Genomic DNA, 12798 nt, shown 5'->3' on the forward strand with positions numbered 1-12798 from the left:
CTGATGATAACTACCAACCAATGACCGTCTTTATCAGCTTTGTGAGTAACCACTGTTCCAGGGTTCCTATTAAAACAAATCGTAACTCCAGCAGATTTATTTGTACCATGGCTGAACAAAATCTTGTCTCCCCACTGACTTGACCAAAATGTGGCGTCAGAGGCGCCTGAGTGAGTTTCTTGTAGGAAAGTAAACTGTGTTCTCTGTCCTTTGCAAAACAAAAAAATAGCTTTTCGCTTTACGTTGTCCTTTAGACCCCTTGTATTCAACAAGAGAAGAGATCAGTTGGTTTTCAAAAAAGACATTTGCTGATTGAACGAGCAGCAATACAAATAATAAATAAAAAACAAGTAAACAAAAAAGATGAACCAAGAAACTTGCTTTCTACGAGTGTAAGAACGATTAAGGGTTTTCCCTCTTCAAATGTCAACCCCCTAGCCTGGCTGCCAGCCCAACGTCTCCCCGCCCACAAAAAAATTTGGTCGGGAAGTTGGGTCTGGAGCAGCGGTCCCCAACCTTTTTTGCGCCACGGACCGGTTTAATGTTGCAATATTTTCACGGACCGGCCTTTAAGGCGTGGCGCATAAATACATAAAATAAAATGATACGACCGGCATACAAACGGTGGCATTTTCTAAATACAATAATAAACGTGAATCCACTGTGTACTCTTATGCAACTTTATTAGCAGCGGCCTCGTAACATCGTGCCAACAACATAACATGAATCCTCTCTGCCCTTATTATGTCCATGTCTCTGCGGCTCTGCCCCGCTCTGCCCCAAACACTCTCTGGTCGCTATGGTAATATTTAAACATGCCTTCAAAATAAGACGCAACACAAAACAAATATTTAAGGTGCATGAAAAATACATTTATTTTTATTTTTTATAAAACTGAAATAATGTAATTATTTATTCTTTCTCTGCGGACCGGTACCAAATGACCCACGGACCGGTACCGGTCCGCGGCCCGGGGGTTGGGGACCGCTGGTCTGGAGGGTCTCGTATTGGGGAACAACTACAGAAAACCCAGAATCGGGACGGACCAATGATATTGCCAGGGCGGGCTTTATACGATGATAGACAGATGATCAACAGTAACGTAATCACCAACGTCACAAAAGAGCGCTTAAGTTGAATTCGTTTTGAACAAACAACATATTACGTTGCTCTGATTGGTTGTAGGTCTATCCAATTGAGCGAAAAAGGGAATTGTTTTCCAGGCTTGTTTGAAACACGCCCTGTAGTCAAAGCGCAACGGAGAGTTCTCAGACTCATATTCTGACTAGAATTATGAGTATGACAACGTCAGGCTATCAACCCCCTTTATAAATGTTCAACTTCCATCAAGTCTCGTTCCAAATGTTAAACTCACGCATAGATGCGTTTACCGTTGATGAATCCAAACTGCCTGCGGAAATATGCTTTCTCTCCGATCTTCTTTGCCTGGCTAATGCGTGGCCACAAGGCTTCTCTAGCCAATCTGTCCTCCCTTGTCAGATCTTCAACAAATTTGATCCCAGCCTCTTTACATACAGCTGAATCCTTCGTCAGCTTCCAAAAAACATCTCTGTGTCGTTGTCTTGTAAACTGTACAATAATGTAGCGCGTCTTGTTGGTAAGCTTCTGACCCACATGGTGAACTGTGTCAACGATATCATCCATTTGCAGCGCCCAGTGAGGCGCGATCTTCCCAAGCAACTGTATAACGTCTCCCCGGGTATCTACATTTACATTTGGTCATTTAGCAGACGCTCTTATCCAGAGCGACTTACAGTAAGTACAGGGACATTCTCCCTGAGACAAGTAGGGTGTAATGCCTACCCCAAGGACACAACGTCATTTGGCACGGCCAGGAATCGAACCAACAACCTTCTGATTAATAGCCCGACTCCCTAACCGGTCAGCCATCTGACCCCCCATCTTCATTTCAGTATCTTCATTCATTTTTTCCATCATGCCCTTGATTCTCAAATTCTATCTCTGTTTATATTTCTCTTGTTCTTGCGCCTTTTCTTTAAATTCAACATGTTCTGATCTCAGACATTCTATTTCTTTCTCCATTTTTTAGATTTTTTGCTTACAGTCGTTGACTTCAGCTGCATTGAATTCTAATGCTTTAGCTAGGCTAGCAGTTAGCATGCAATTTTGCTTCAGTTGCATACTGAGATCCTCCAGTTTTTTTTCTTGTGTCAAATCTAGCAGCCAATGTGTTTATTGCTGTAAGTATAGCAAAATTTGTTACCTCATCTTGATTTGGTTTGATTACCTTCCGAGAATGTGCCCCTTTTGATGGAGTTGATGGCATAGAGCCAACTACTTTCTTTAAGCTCAGATTGAGACATTATACCTTTTTTCCTGCTGGAAAATTGACCTTTGTTCAAATCAAAAACTTCCGTGGGGTTATTCAGATATAGTTATTTCAAGTATAGTCTTACTTTGAGGGACTTTAGACAAGAGTACTTAACCAATACGACCGCTCAGTGCGCCATCTTGCCTTTCTCTTGGGCCTTTATATATATCTATGCTTGGGACACCACCGGATAGAAAATCAGGAAATGAATGTCAGAAGTTTTTTCCAAAGCAATTTGTTTGCGAGTTTTTAATTAATGACTGATAAGGCTGTCAGAGTTCTCCTTGATGCTAGCTAGAGGGTAACATTGTTAGTTAATGGGTTAGTGGGGTGGTTCAGTTACATGTAGCGACATCTATCTGTATTACATGCTTAGACATGTCCAATGTGTATCAGTGTTTATTATGACTAGATAGACCATCTTCAAATCTCAAAGCGTAACAGCTATTCATAAACCTGCCTTTCAGGTCTACAACCCCTAGTACCCTGAGTGTGCCAGGACATAGTTCACTTTTGATATACTTTTAAGAAGTATGCTTAGAAACAGAAAATGGTATACATTTCTTCTGGAGTAAGATGTACGTTTTCTATTATGATACAGCAAAAGCAGTCAAAAAAATAGATCCATCTCATTCTAACTATTAATGTCTATGAAAATCTATTATGCATTGCACATTGAATCTTTTTTGTTACTGAAGCTGTAACCTTAATTACTGCGAAAACATTCTGAAGCCCAATACTTTTATACTAATAATTATCAATTGGAGTATTAATGAAAAAAAAATGAAAAAGCTACTTGAGAATTTGAAGGTTATACTGTCAAACTGACTGAAAAACGAAATAACAACGTGAATTAATGAAGATAGTGTGGCTCATTGGCTAGTCAATTCCCATAATGCAAGGCGGTAAATAGAGTAAAAAATTGCTGACAAGTTTGCCGTTTGTTCGACATACAAATGTAACTTCATGAATTTCATTTTTTAAATGTGTCTGCTTAGAATGTAGTGTTTTGTTGCGTGATAATTGTCATTGTTGTGCTGGTTTACCATTGTAACCATGAGTTAAATAACTGTTACGTTTCATCAGAATAGCTGGATTCGTCATTAGTTGCTGTCTATGCTGTAAGTAGCGCCCTTCAGAACCTGCAATGTGACTTTGAGAGGGCCCCCGTTCTCGCCATGTGACGCACAATCTGATCTGAGGCATCTGAGGGTCCCCTAAACATTTTAATTTATTACTAAGTCATAGTGAAGTTAAATTGATTAAGTTTACTTCTTGAGGTACTTACATTAATTGACATGAAAGTATTGCAAAGTATACTTTGAGGCTCTTTAGGAAGTATACTTTATGAACTGAAAGTGCACGACACAGGTTACTTCAGAGTATTCCAAATTATACTTTAAAGTACTTTAGGAAGTATACTTGATGAACTGAAAGTGTACTACACAGGCTACTTTACAGTATTCAAAAGAAAACCTTGAAATACACTATAAGTGTACTTTAAAGTGTACTAAATGACCTAAAAAGTGGGCCAATTCAGTTTACTTAGTACAAAAATAGTATATAAATAAGTACACTGCTAGTATACTTTAAGTAAAATGATAATAGTATACTTTTTATACAAAGTATACTTACAAAATAAACTTGAAGTATACTTCTTTTTAGTAAGGGTTGTCCAGTAAGCAAATCCATACTCCAGAGCAGAAAGTGGAAGGAATGCACCAATTACTTGGGGACCAAACGTTGTTAAACAAGAAGAAGACGAAAGTGGGTGTGTCGATATAGGTTTTCGTTTTATATCCTGATGTATTTATTTAGCTGATTTCGGTGGTTGACAGGATTGACATAGTGCAGTCCACCGGTTCACACTACTGTTCACGAACAGTAGGTGGCGGTGATTCACCTCGCCTCCCATAACCTCAAGAAAAGAAGAAGTCAATAATGCTACAAGCGTTAGCCTCTGTATATAATATAGTCTATGGTTAGCCTAGGTGTGTGGATGTGAACGTCATTTTTAAACATCACCTGCAATTTCGTAAATTCAGACGGTCACTTGAGACATTATGTAGCCCGTATCACATAGCTGACAAATACCTTCAGGTGCTGTGGGTTTAATATCAGTCTATTCAACGATTCAAACCCCCTGTAACATACTTGGAAAATAACGTATTAAGAATTAGAATAAACCCAAAAATGGAGACATGCTTGCCTATTAACGAACAAGGTAAATATAATTTCACGTACTAATAACTTCATTCGGAGGCTTTCTTACTCAAGGAAAAAAACGTAGGCTTTCTACCTGGTTCGGGGGAATTGCGATGAGGCGAAGGCCACATATGGCTACCTACCGTCCATGCATTTGGTAATAAAATAACAATAACTTTATACACTCTGAGAGAATGCTGCTTAGTAGCCACGTAAATAATTTAAAGCGAGTTTACAATCCATTCGAGAAGTTCGATTCCATTTGTGTACCATCATTGATTTTTCTGAAGCCTACAGTAATATTTGGAGAAAACACCCAATTCTCAATTCTGGACTACATGCGTGACATGCCTGTCTGCTCATGCACAGTCACACGACGTTACAAATACAAAGCCACAAATGGCGGAATTCATGATGTGTGAAATGACAAATTGTGTAGGCATGTTTTGTGTGTCCAAGACAAATCGTTGGTTCTTCACATTGACCCAATATGAAGAAGTCATGGCCACATACTCTCATTTGATAGTTCAAGTTGTTATCTTGACAAATGACAGATTTACGAGGGAGACAAGTTTGGACGTTTGTGATTGTTCTGCCACCAAGTATCAATCAAAATGTTGAGCCTCTCCCACGTTGAGCCATGCACCGATCTGCTCACTGCAATGAGGGGCTTTTCTTATTTTGTATAGTTTATTGCCAAAATGAATTACCGTTCAGTGGTGTAGTGGCTAACCCAACTCTTAAAGTTACCATGTGTGCAACATTAGCTAAACAGTACCTCAAAACCCCACACCATGAATTGAATTGGCCACTATACTACTACTGGTTGCTATAGTTCTTTTGGTTAGACATTCGTCCTTTCTCTCGTACATTTCCCTATTTCTCAAGTTCACCAGACAGAATGTGCGTTCTCATGTACATTTTCTTATGTTTATTCAAATAACCACAATTTGCTCAATAATCTGATCAGTTATTCACTCAATACAAAAGGCAGAGACATATCATTTGGTTTTGGTAGAGTTGAATGGTTATGTTTCAATACTGTAGCTTATATAGCTAAATTAATTAATATTTGCTTAATTCCAGCCTGTTAGCTAGAAATTAAGTCGAGTGATTCCATCATTCTACAATGGAAAAAGGTTTGAGTCCACCAAACCAAACAAATTGTTCATCTGGTTAAACTGAGCATTTGGGGGAGAAATGCATTGGTCAGGCAAATGACCAAGAACTTGATGGTTACTGAAAAAGTTCTGCTCCAATTACTGTTGGTCCGGAAAAACACAGGAGAATCTCTGGTCTGATGAAACTAACACTGAACTCTGACCTGAATGGCAAGTGAAAAAAGTTCAAAACCTGACCAATTCTAATTCCTATAGTCTGTTCTGAAAGCTGGACAGTTCCTCTCAGTATGCACTAGCAGCACCTCTCCTTTTTTGTTATTCAGAGTACCAGAAATGTTAATTGCGTACCAGGACCTCTTGGAAACAGCCATTACTATCTCTTGCCAAAGTCTGAACTAGAAACATGTAATGTTAGAGCGTTGACAGACAACAGACAATCACTGAACATAAATCAAATCGTTGTGTTCCCTCAGAGCAGTCTCAACCAACCAGCACTAACGTTAACATTGTCCTAACAGTCCAAAAAGCATGTACTTGTGCATTGAGCTGTTACTGCTGCTGATGTTTGCATTAAATATGTTCTTGCATTACAGCCTGGAGTAAGGAAGATTTTCAGAGGCTATTTTCTGCTATGAAAGACAACATACCAAAAAGGGACATGAGTGTATACACTCACAGGCAAAAGAAAATGAACTGGGAGAAGGTGGCATTCCATCCATATACAGCAGAAATGTGTGAGGGGAAGTGGAAAGAGTTTTCAAAAAAGGTTGGTGATTTGACTGCTGGTATGTGAGAGCTTTATGGTCAATCCAATGACTGTCAAAACTGTCACAAAGTTTGGCTATTTTCTTTCAAACTCAGCTTGAAATGAACTTGTTTTACATGGTGGCACTGTTGCTCCCAACTTTAACAAGTTAGGAGCACCAGCAAATTTTTTGGAGCACTCACCGAATATTAATGAGTACCACAACAAAACATTTTATGTTATAGATTTACAGGGTTCTCAAGTTTTATCAAAAGTTTGGCGTGAGATTACCATACCTTATCATACCATACCACCATCTCATGTTCAGGCAGCCCCGCCTGAGCAGGGCATCAAAAAATGGGTTGATACTTGTGATGTTCCTCCACGGAAGTCTTAAGTAAAAGGAGAAAGGCTTGTGTGTGCTGAAGAAAAACCAGAGTGTACTGAAGACTAAAGGACATTTTTTTTTCTGATGGGCTGGTCGGTGGCATTTAACTCGAGACACTTCACTTCCGTATGCCTGCGCCTCGTCCATTAAATAAGTAGGCCTCATTAGCCAGCGTTTATAAAGAAATTAAAACAGGTTGCACCATAACGATTATTTACACCTGCACAAATGCTTCTAACTAACTTGCTTTGATTTACAGCACAAAACATTTTCATATTGACAATACTGAGTGAGCTGATGTATACAAAAGTACTAGAAATCTCATCTCAGATGGCATTTTGCAGCCCTTTCAGTGACAATTTCTATTCTTATTTTGTTTACACAAAATCATGCATGATGTGATCAAATGGTGTCAGTAAAGCAACTTGTGGGTTTTTCTGGGCAGATTCGAAAGATTCGTACTCTCTCTGAATTGATCAGTGATGCTGAGGTTGCCATTGACAGTCTTTTCAAGCGAGATAACTTGAAGGTAAGTGAAAAGGCACTCATTCCAAAAATGCCTGAAATTGGTAGCAATGAGACATGAGGCTTGTCGGGTTTTTTTTCTCGCCCTTGTTAATAGGCTACGATATAAATATGTTGTTAAAATCCATTTGTCTCCCTGTGATGTTGATCATTTGAAGAAAAATGGCTTGCTGTACTGTTGATAGGTATACGCTAAAGGCCTGAAAAGACCATGTCCTCCAAACGCCATCTTCTATCAGGAAAAGCACAGAATGTTTGAGGACCAGCACCCAGAGATGAATGCTGTTGAAATTTTGAAGTTGACCAACAAAGAGTACAAGGGTCTTCCAGAGGAGGAGAAGGTTAGTACAAATAGAAAAACAACACACAAACCTGACCTTTGGAAGGAAATCAAAGCTTTGACTCACTCACATTCTAGAATTACCTTGTACAATAAATGTAACTTGACAATAAAAATAAAACTCATGAGAACAAAATAGCAGACATCGGTGCACCCGTTGGGTATTTAAGTTTGGTGTTTTTCATGCTGGGATATCTTTGCAGCCAAACGCTGCCTTTGTCCCAAATGTATCAACCCATCTATGATGTTTCTTCCTCAAGCTAACTGGTTTCATTTGCGTACCATTCGACTCCCAGGACCACCAACCGTTTTAGATTTTGTGTCCAGTGAAAGGCCTGACAGAGGTAATCCTGTTACTAAGTAATGCTTGTTTTGTTTCTGTAAATAGGGTATATACATCGAGAAGTTCCAGGCAGCAAAGAAACAGTATACAGAAGAAAAGGAACACAGAAGGCAAGTAGAAATATCCTTGAAATAGTGTAAGGAATTTTACAATGGCAACTGTGGAAAAATGTTCAATCCATATCCACTGGAACGGTGTGACCATGAGTTTAGGATCTTGGATCTTGTAAGTATCAGACAACTAGCTGAATGGAGAGAGAGAGAGAGAGAGAGATTAACAAACACCTCCACATGAACATGATCTGTTCAGACAAACCGGTACAAGCAAAGCCTCTCTGAAATATGTAGGTCAGAGGATGGGGTTTATAGTCAATGGAGAAAAACAAAGATAACATGTCTAAATTGTGTCTGTTATTATAGGCATGCGGATGCTACATCATAGACCGGTGACTGTCATCAGCACACCTGATTCAAATGAATGGTCATTACCCGGCTTCCACAGAGCTTGATAACGACCCATTCATTTGAATCAGGTGTGCTGGAGCAGGGAAACATCTAAAACATGCAGGACAGCGGCTCTCTAGGACCAGGGTTGCCTACCCCTGAAGTAGGTTGAGATCTGATGGCACTGAAGGCCCTAGCACATGAGGCACATCATTTTCATACTCATCAAACCATTCAATGACCCGAGGGGTCATCATAGGGCGAGCTTCTGGAAGGACAGGAGGGATTGCATGACTTTCCTGAAACACTTTCTTCGATAACAACAGCAACCTTTATTTATAAAGCCCATTTAACACAATACAAATTGATCCAAAGTACTGTACATAATGCATAGCAGAACTACGCTGTAAAACAACCATAGGCCAATAACAAGCCACTTGCCAACACAAGCAGAACTGCCCTCTGTTGGTTGGCCATGGCATGGCTGCAGTTACATTTAAATCAGAATACAGTTTAATAGCCAAGTAGTTTACACAACAAGGAAGTTACTTTGGTGGGGGCAGTGCATACAGTAAACATAGAAGAATTCTAAAAGTGTGTGCAGTCTTAAAATATAAAAAGTACTAAATGTATTTTTTATTGTTGATATTTACAACAAAATACTGACAAACTGTACAGTATATAATAACAGATAAAGTAACGAGAGTTCAGTAGGCTGTGAGTCAGAGGAGCGTTAATGTAATGCTAAGTATTTTATAATTGAGTGTCAGTGTTAGTGTCAGTTGGGGGTCCTGGGCCTTGTTGATGAGGCCAGCTGCAGACTGAAAGAAACTGTTCTTATGGTGTTAGGTTTTGGTCCTGATGGACTGCAGCCTGCTGGAGGGGAGTGTCTGGAATGGTGTGCATCCAGGGTGGGAGGAGTCAGACACAATCTTTCTCGCTTGCCTCAAGGTCCTCAAGGTGTGCAAGTCCTCAAGGGTAGGCAGATTGCAGCCGATCATCTTCTCAGCAGTGCACATGGAACGCTGTTGTCTGCTCTTGTCCATGGCAGTGGCAGCGTACCAGATAGTGATGGAGCAGGTGAGGATAGACTCAATGATGGCTGTGTAGAAGTGCACCATCATTGTCTTTGGCAGGTTGAACTTCTTCAGCTACCATAGGATGTACATCCTCTGTTGTGCTTTTTGAGCTGATGTTTAGTTCCCACTTGAAGTCCTGGGAGAGGATAGTGCCCAGGAAGCAGAAGGACTCCACAGCGTTGACTGGGGAGTGGCACATGGTGATGGGGCTGTATTCTTCGTCCACAATCATCTCCACTGTCTTGAGAGGCTTTAGTTAAAAGTTGTTCTGGCTGCACTAGGTTACCAGATTTTCATCTTACCACCTGTAGTCAGACTCATCCCCGCCAGAGATGAGCCCAATGAGGGTGGTATAATCTACAAACTTGAGGAGTTTGACAGACTGGTGACTGGAGGTGCAGCTGTTGGTGTACAGTGAGAAAAGCAAAGGTGAAGGGACACAGCCTTGTGGGGATCCAGTGCTGATGGACCGGGAGTCAGACATATGTTTCCCCAGCTTCACGCACTGCTTCCTGTCAGACAGGAAGTCTGTGATCCACCTGCAGGTGGAGTCAAACACGTTCAGCTGGGAGAGCTTTTCCAAAAGCAGGGCCAGGATGATCGTGTCATTGGTGTCAAATGATGGCAGAGCTGAAGTCCACAAACAGGATCCTGGCATAGGATGCCATGGAGTCCAGGTGCTGGAGGGTGAAGTGGAGGGCCATGTTTACTGCTTCATCTATAGACCTGTTAGGCTGCAGGGGGTCCAGAAGAGGGTCCATTATGGATTTGAGGTTTGCCTGCACCAGATGCTCAAAAGACTCCATTACCACAGAGGTGGGGGCGACGGGTCTGTAGTCATTTAGTCCGGTCATCAGGTTGCAAACAAATGTAATGGGGTCATTTATTTGTGAATCATGAAATGCATTTGTGAATCGCGTTACTTTTATTTGTGAATCATGACATTTGTGGTGGGCCGTTATTGGCATTAACGTGCTGCGTTAACGTGAGACTATCAGGCGGGAAAAAAATTATCGCCGTTAATCTATTCTCAAAGTTGGGTTGGGAGCTGGGTCTATACTATGCAAGCTATGATGACTTTCACCTTGATATTTTAGCGCGGATGTATACCTAGCCGAAATGCACTGTAGGGGGCGAGAACGAGTCTTCGAACCTGTGTGTATGCCTTGTGTATGAAATTCAAACGTGACCTGGCTAACATGGATGCAGCTATGAAGCCGCCTGGTTTGCGTCAGGGAAAATGTATTTTTAAGAAGCTTCCCAATGGAAACCTCGACAAGACTTGTTTGCACCTTGTGCCAGGGGCGCAGATGGAATTTTTGAACTGGGGGGGACCAAGCTGTCAGCAAATGATTCCAACTCCATTTGTTATTTTGTGTAATATACATGTACATATATGCAATGTTTATTGCAGCTTCGGTATATATAGGCCTACTGAAGTGCAATACTGAGGTAACAAAAGTTAGAATGATACTGCAATCCCCCGACCCTGTAGGGGGGTCTGGGGGCATGCTCCCCCGGAAGAACATTTCTTAAAATGTAAAGTTAAACGCATCAATCTAGTGCACTTTGAGAGCAAAATTAAGAGGCTAGATCAATGTAGAATCTGTGCTCTTCTAAACAATATCATGGTATTTTAACCAGACCCTGATTGGCTGTGAGGTTTAGGTGAGGAGTTTGCATGCATGCAACATATTATTGATATATAGTATAGCAATAGTCCATATTTCATTTCAATTTCGCAAAACAAAGAAGATATTCTCAATTTAAAAATGAAATATAACGTAACTCATTTGAACCAGACCAGCAATATTTACCTTCATAAATTCTTCTTCAGGTCCTCTACCTCGGTAGAGCTAGTCGCCTGGCTAGAACTAGCTGTTGCTAGTGCTATATTTTCTGATTCTAAATCTGCATCTGGTACGTCCTGTAGTAGCCTATAATTTAATTCTTTAATGGTAAGAGACCGTGGCGCACAGGGATGGGTAATGAGCGTTGTTTCAGATCAAAATTACAATGCAACATACGGCAGACACCTTAGATATGAGAGACCCCCTAAGATTTTTGACTTTGTTGCTTTCATGGGAGCCAGTCCTCACTCTATGGAAGCTCGGCTCCCTCTGGCTACCACGTAATTCGAGCACTGAATGAAAAGGAGCGAGCCAAACATTAGGCTACAATTTTAAGCAGCCAAAAGATCGGGCCTACTAACGTCATCTCCATGACAACTAGGAAGACGCCAAGCCTAAAAGCACTACTTTAATACTTTAAAATAAGCATAAGACACTTTTTCCTTTCAAGTGTTGTAGTACTTTTGTGTGGCCAACGTTACACACGCTAACATCGCCTAATCAGCTGTGCAGTTATAACTGATGCTTGTCGTCTTACGTAGGGAGAGTGGTGGGGACGGATCAGGGTCGCTATGAATCTGGGGGGGACATGTCCCCCCCGTCCCCAGTGCCATCTGCGCGCATGCCTTGTGCTATGCGAAATTAGTTTACTGTAGGAGTTTTTCCAGTCTCAAATACCACCTAAAGCATCCCTTAGCTAATGCTGAAGATGCCGGGCCAAGCACTGATGTAGCGCAGGAGAAGAGTCGTCGTCAAACTACGATGTTTGAGTGCAACCGAGGCAAGCCCGTCAGCACAGCTCTATCAGCCAAGCTAACTAATCTAATAAACGGTTAATAAACAGAAGTACATCTTATTGAACATAATTTATTGTCAGCACCAATTATCATAGTAGAACAGCTTTCTCAAGCAGTTTTGTGATGCATTTTGGAAACAGGAGATGAGCCCCTGGTCTACTGCGCCACCTGGCTTGAGAAACCCGTGCTCAAAGACTTACTTTTAGTCATTATTTTGGTAGCACACATATTCTGAATGCCTTCGGCGGGATTCAAATGAGCTATACGCCAAGATTACAGTGAGAATAATCTAGATGATTAATCTATGCCCACCACTATATGAAATACATTTGTGAATTGTGTTACGTTCGTTTGTGAAGTATGAAACTAACTCCATACGCACCAGCCCATTTTCTTTAATCACAGGATAAAGGTTATCACTCAGAACAACTATAGTTATTTGCAAGGACCCTTCACCCTAACAAGACAAGTGGACCCAAACCATGCCAGGGAAATACCCACACAGCTTAACAGAGCCCCAGGACCCTTACTGTAGGGGTCAAACATTCTGGCTTTTACTGTTACATCACTCAATGCCACGCATGCAGGAGCAAGTGCCCTCTTGGCAAG

At 41.0% G+C, this 12798-nt stretch overlaps 1 protein-coding gene and 1 non-coding gene across 4 annotated transcripts in view; one reads left to right on the forward strand and one right to left on the reverse strand.

Moving 5' to 3' along the window:
- Window positions 1–12798, forward strand: part of LOC146260529 (upstream-binding factor 1-like protein 1) — a 41078-nt gene that overhangs the window by 13800 nt on the left and 14480 nt on the right. For 2 of the 3 annotated variants that reach the window (XM_084669580.1, XM_084669582.1), the window contains exons 1-5: window positions 4297–4577; window positions 6273–6445; window positions 7258–7341; window positions 7523–7678; window positions 8066–8130. In XM_084669580.1, coding sequence (XP_084525706.1) covers window positions 4547–4577; window positions 6273–6445; window positions 7258–7341; window positions 7523–7678; window positions 8066–8130 — 509 coding nt within the window. In that variant the 5' untranslated portion in view covers window positions 4297–4546. Of the gene's footprint in view, window positions 1–4296; window positions 4578–6272; window positions 6446–7257; window positions 7342–7522; window positions 7679–8065; window positions 8131–12798 lie in introns of those variants that run through there. The other variant, XM_084669581.1, reaches the window with a different exon arrangement.
- On the reverse strand, window positions 6755–6866 carry LOC146260531 (U5 spliceosomal RNA). Its single transcript, XR_014729635.1, has one exon. It is a non-coding gene; the product is annotated as a U5 spliceosomal RNA (small nuclear RNA).

This window comes from Hypomesus nipponensis, chromosome 13 (genome assembly GCF_054491055.1).
Source record: "Hypomesus nipponensis isolate SF chromosome 13, ASM5449105v1, whole genome shotgun sequence".
NCBI classification, from domain to species: Eukaryota; Metazoa; Chordata; class Actinopteri; order Osmeriformes; family Osmeridae; genus Hypomesus; species Hypomesus nipponensis.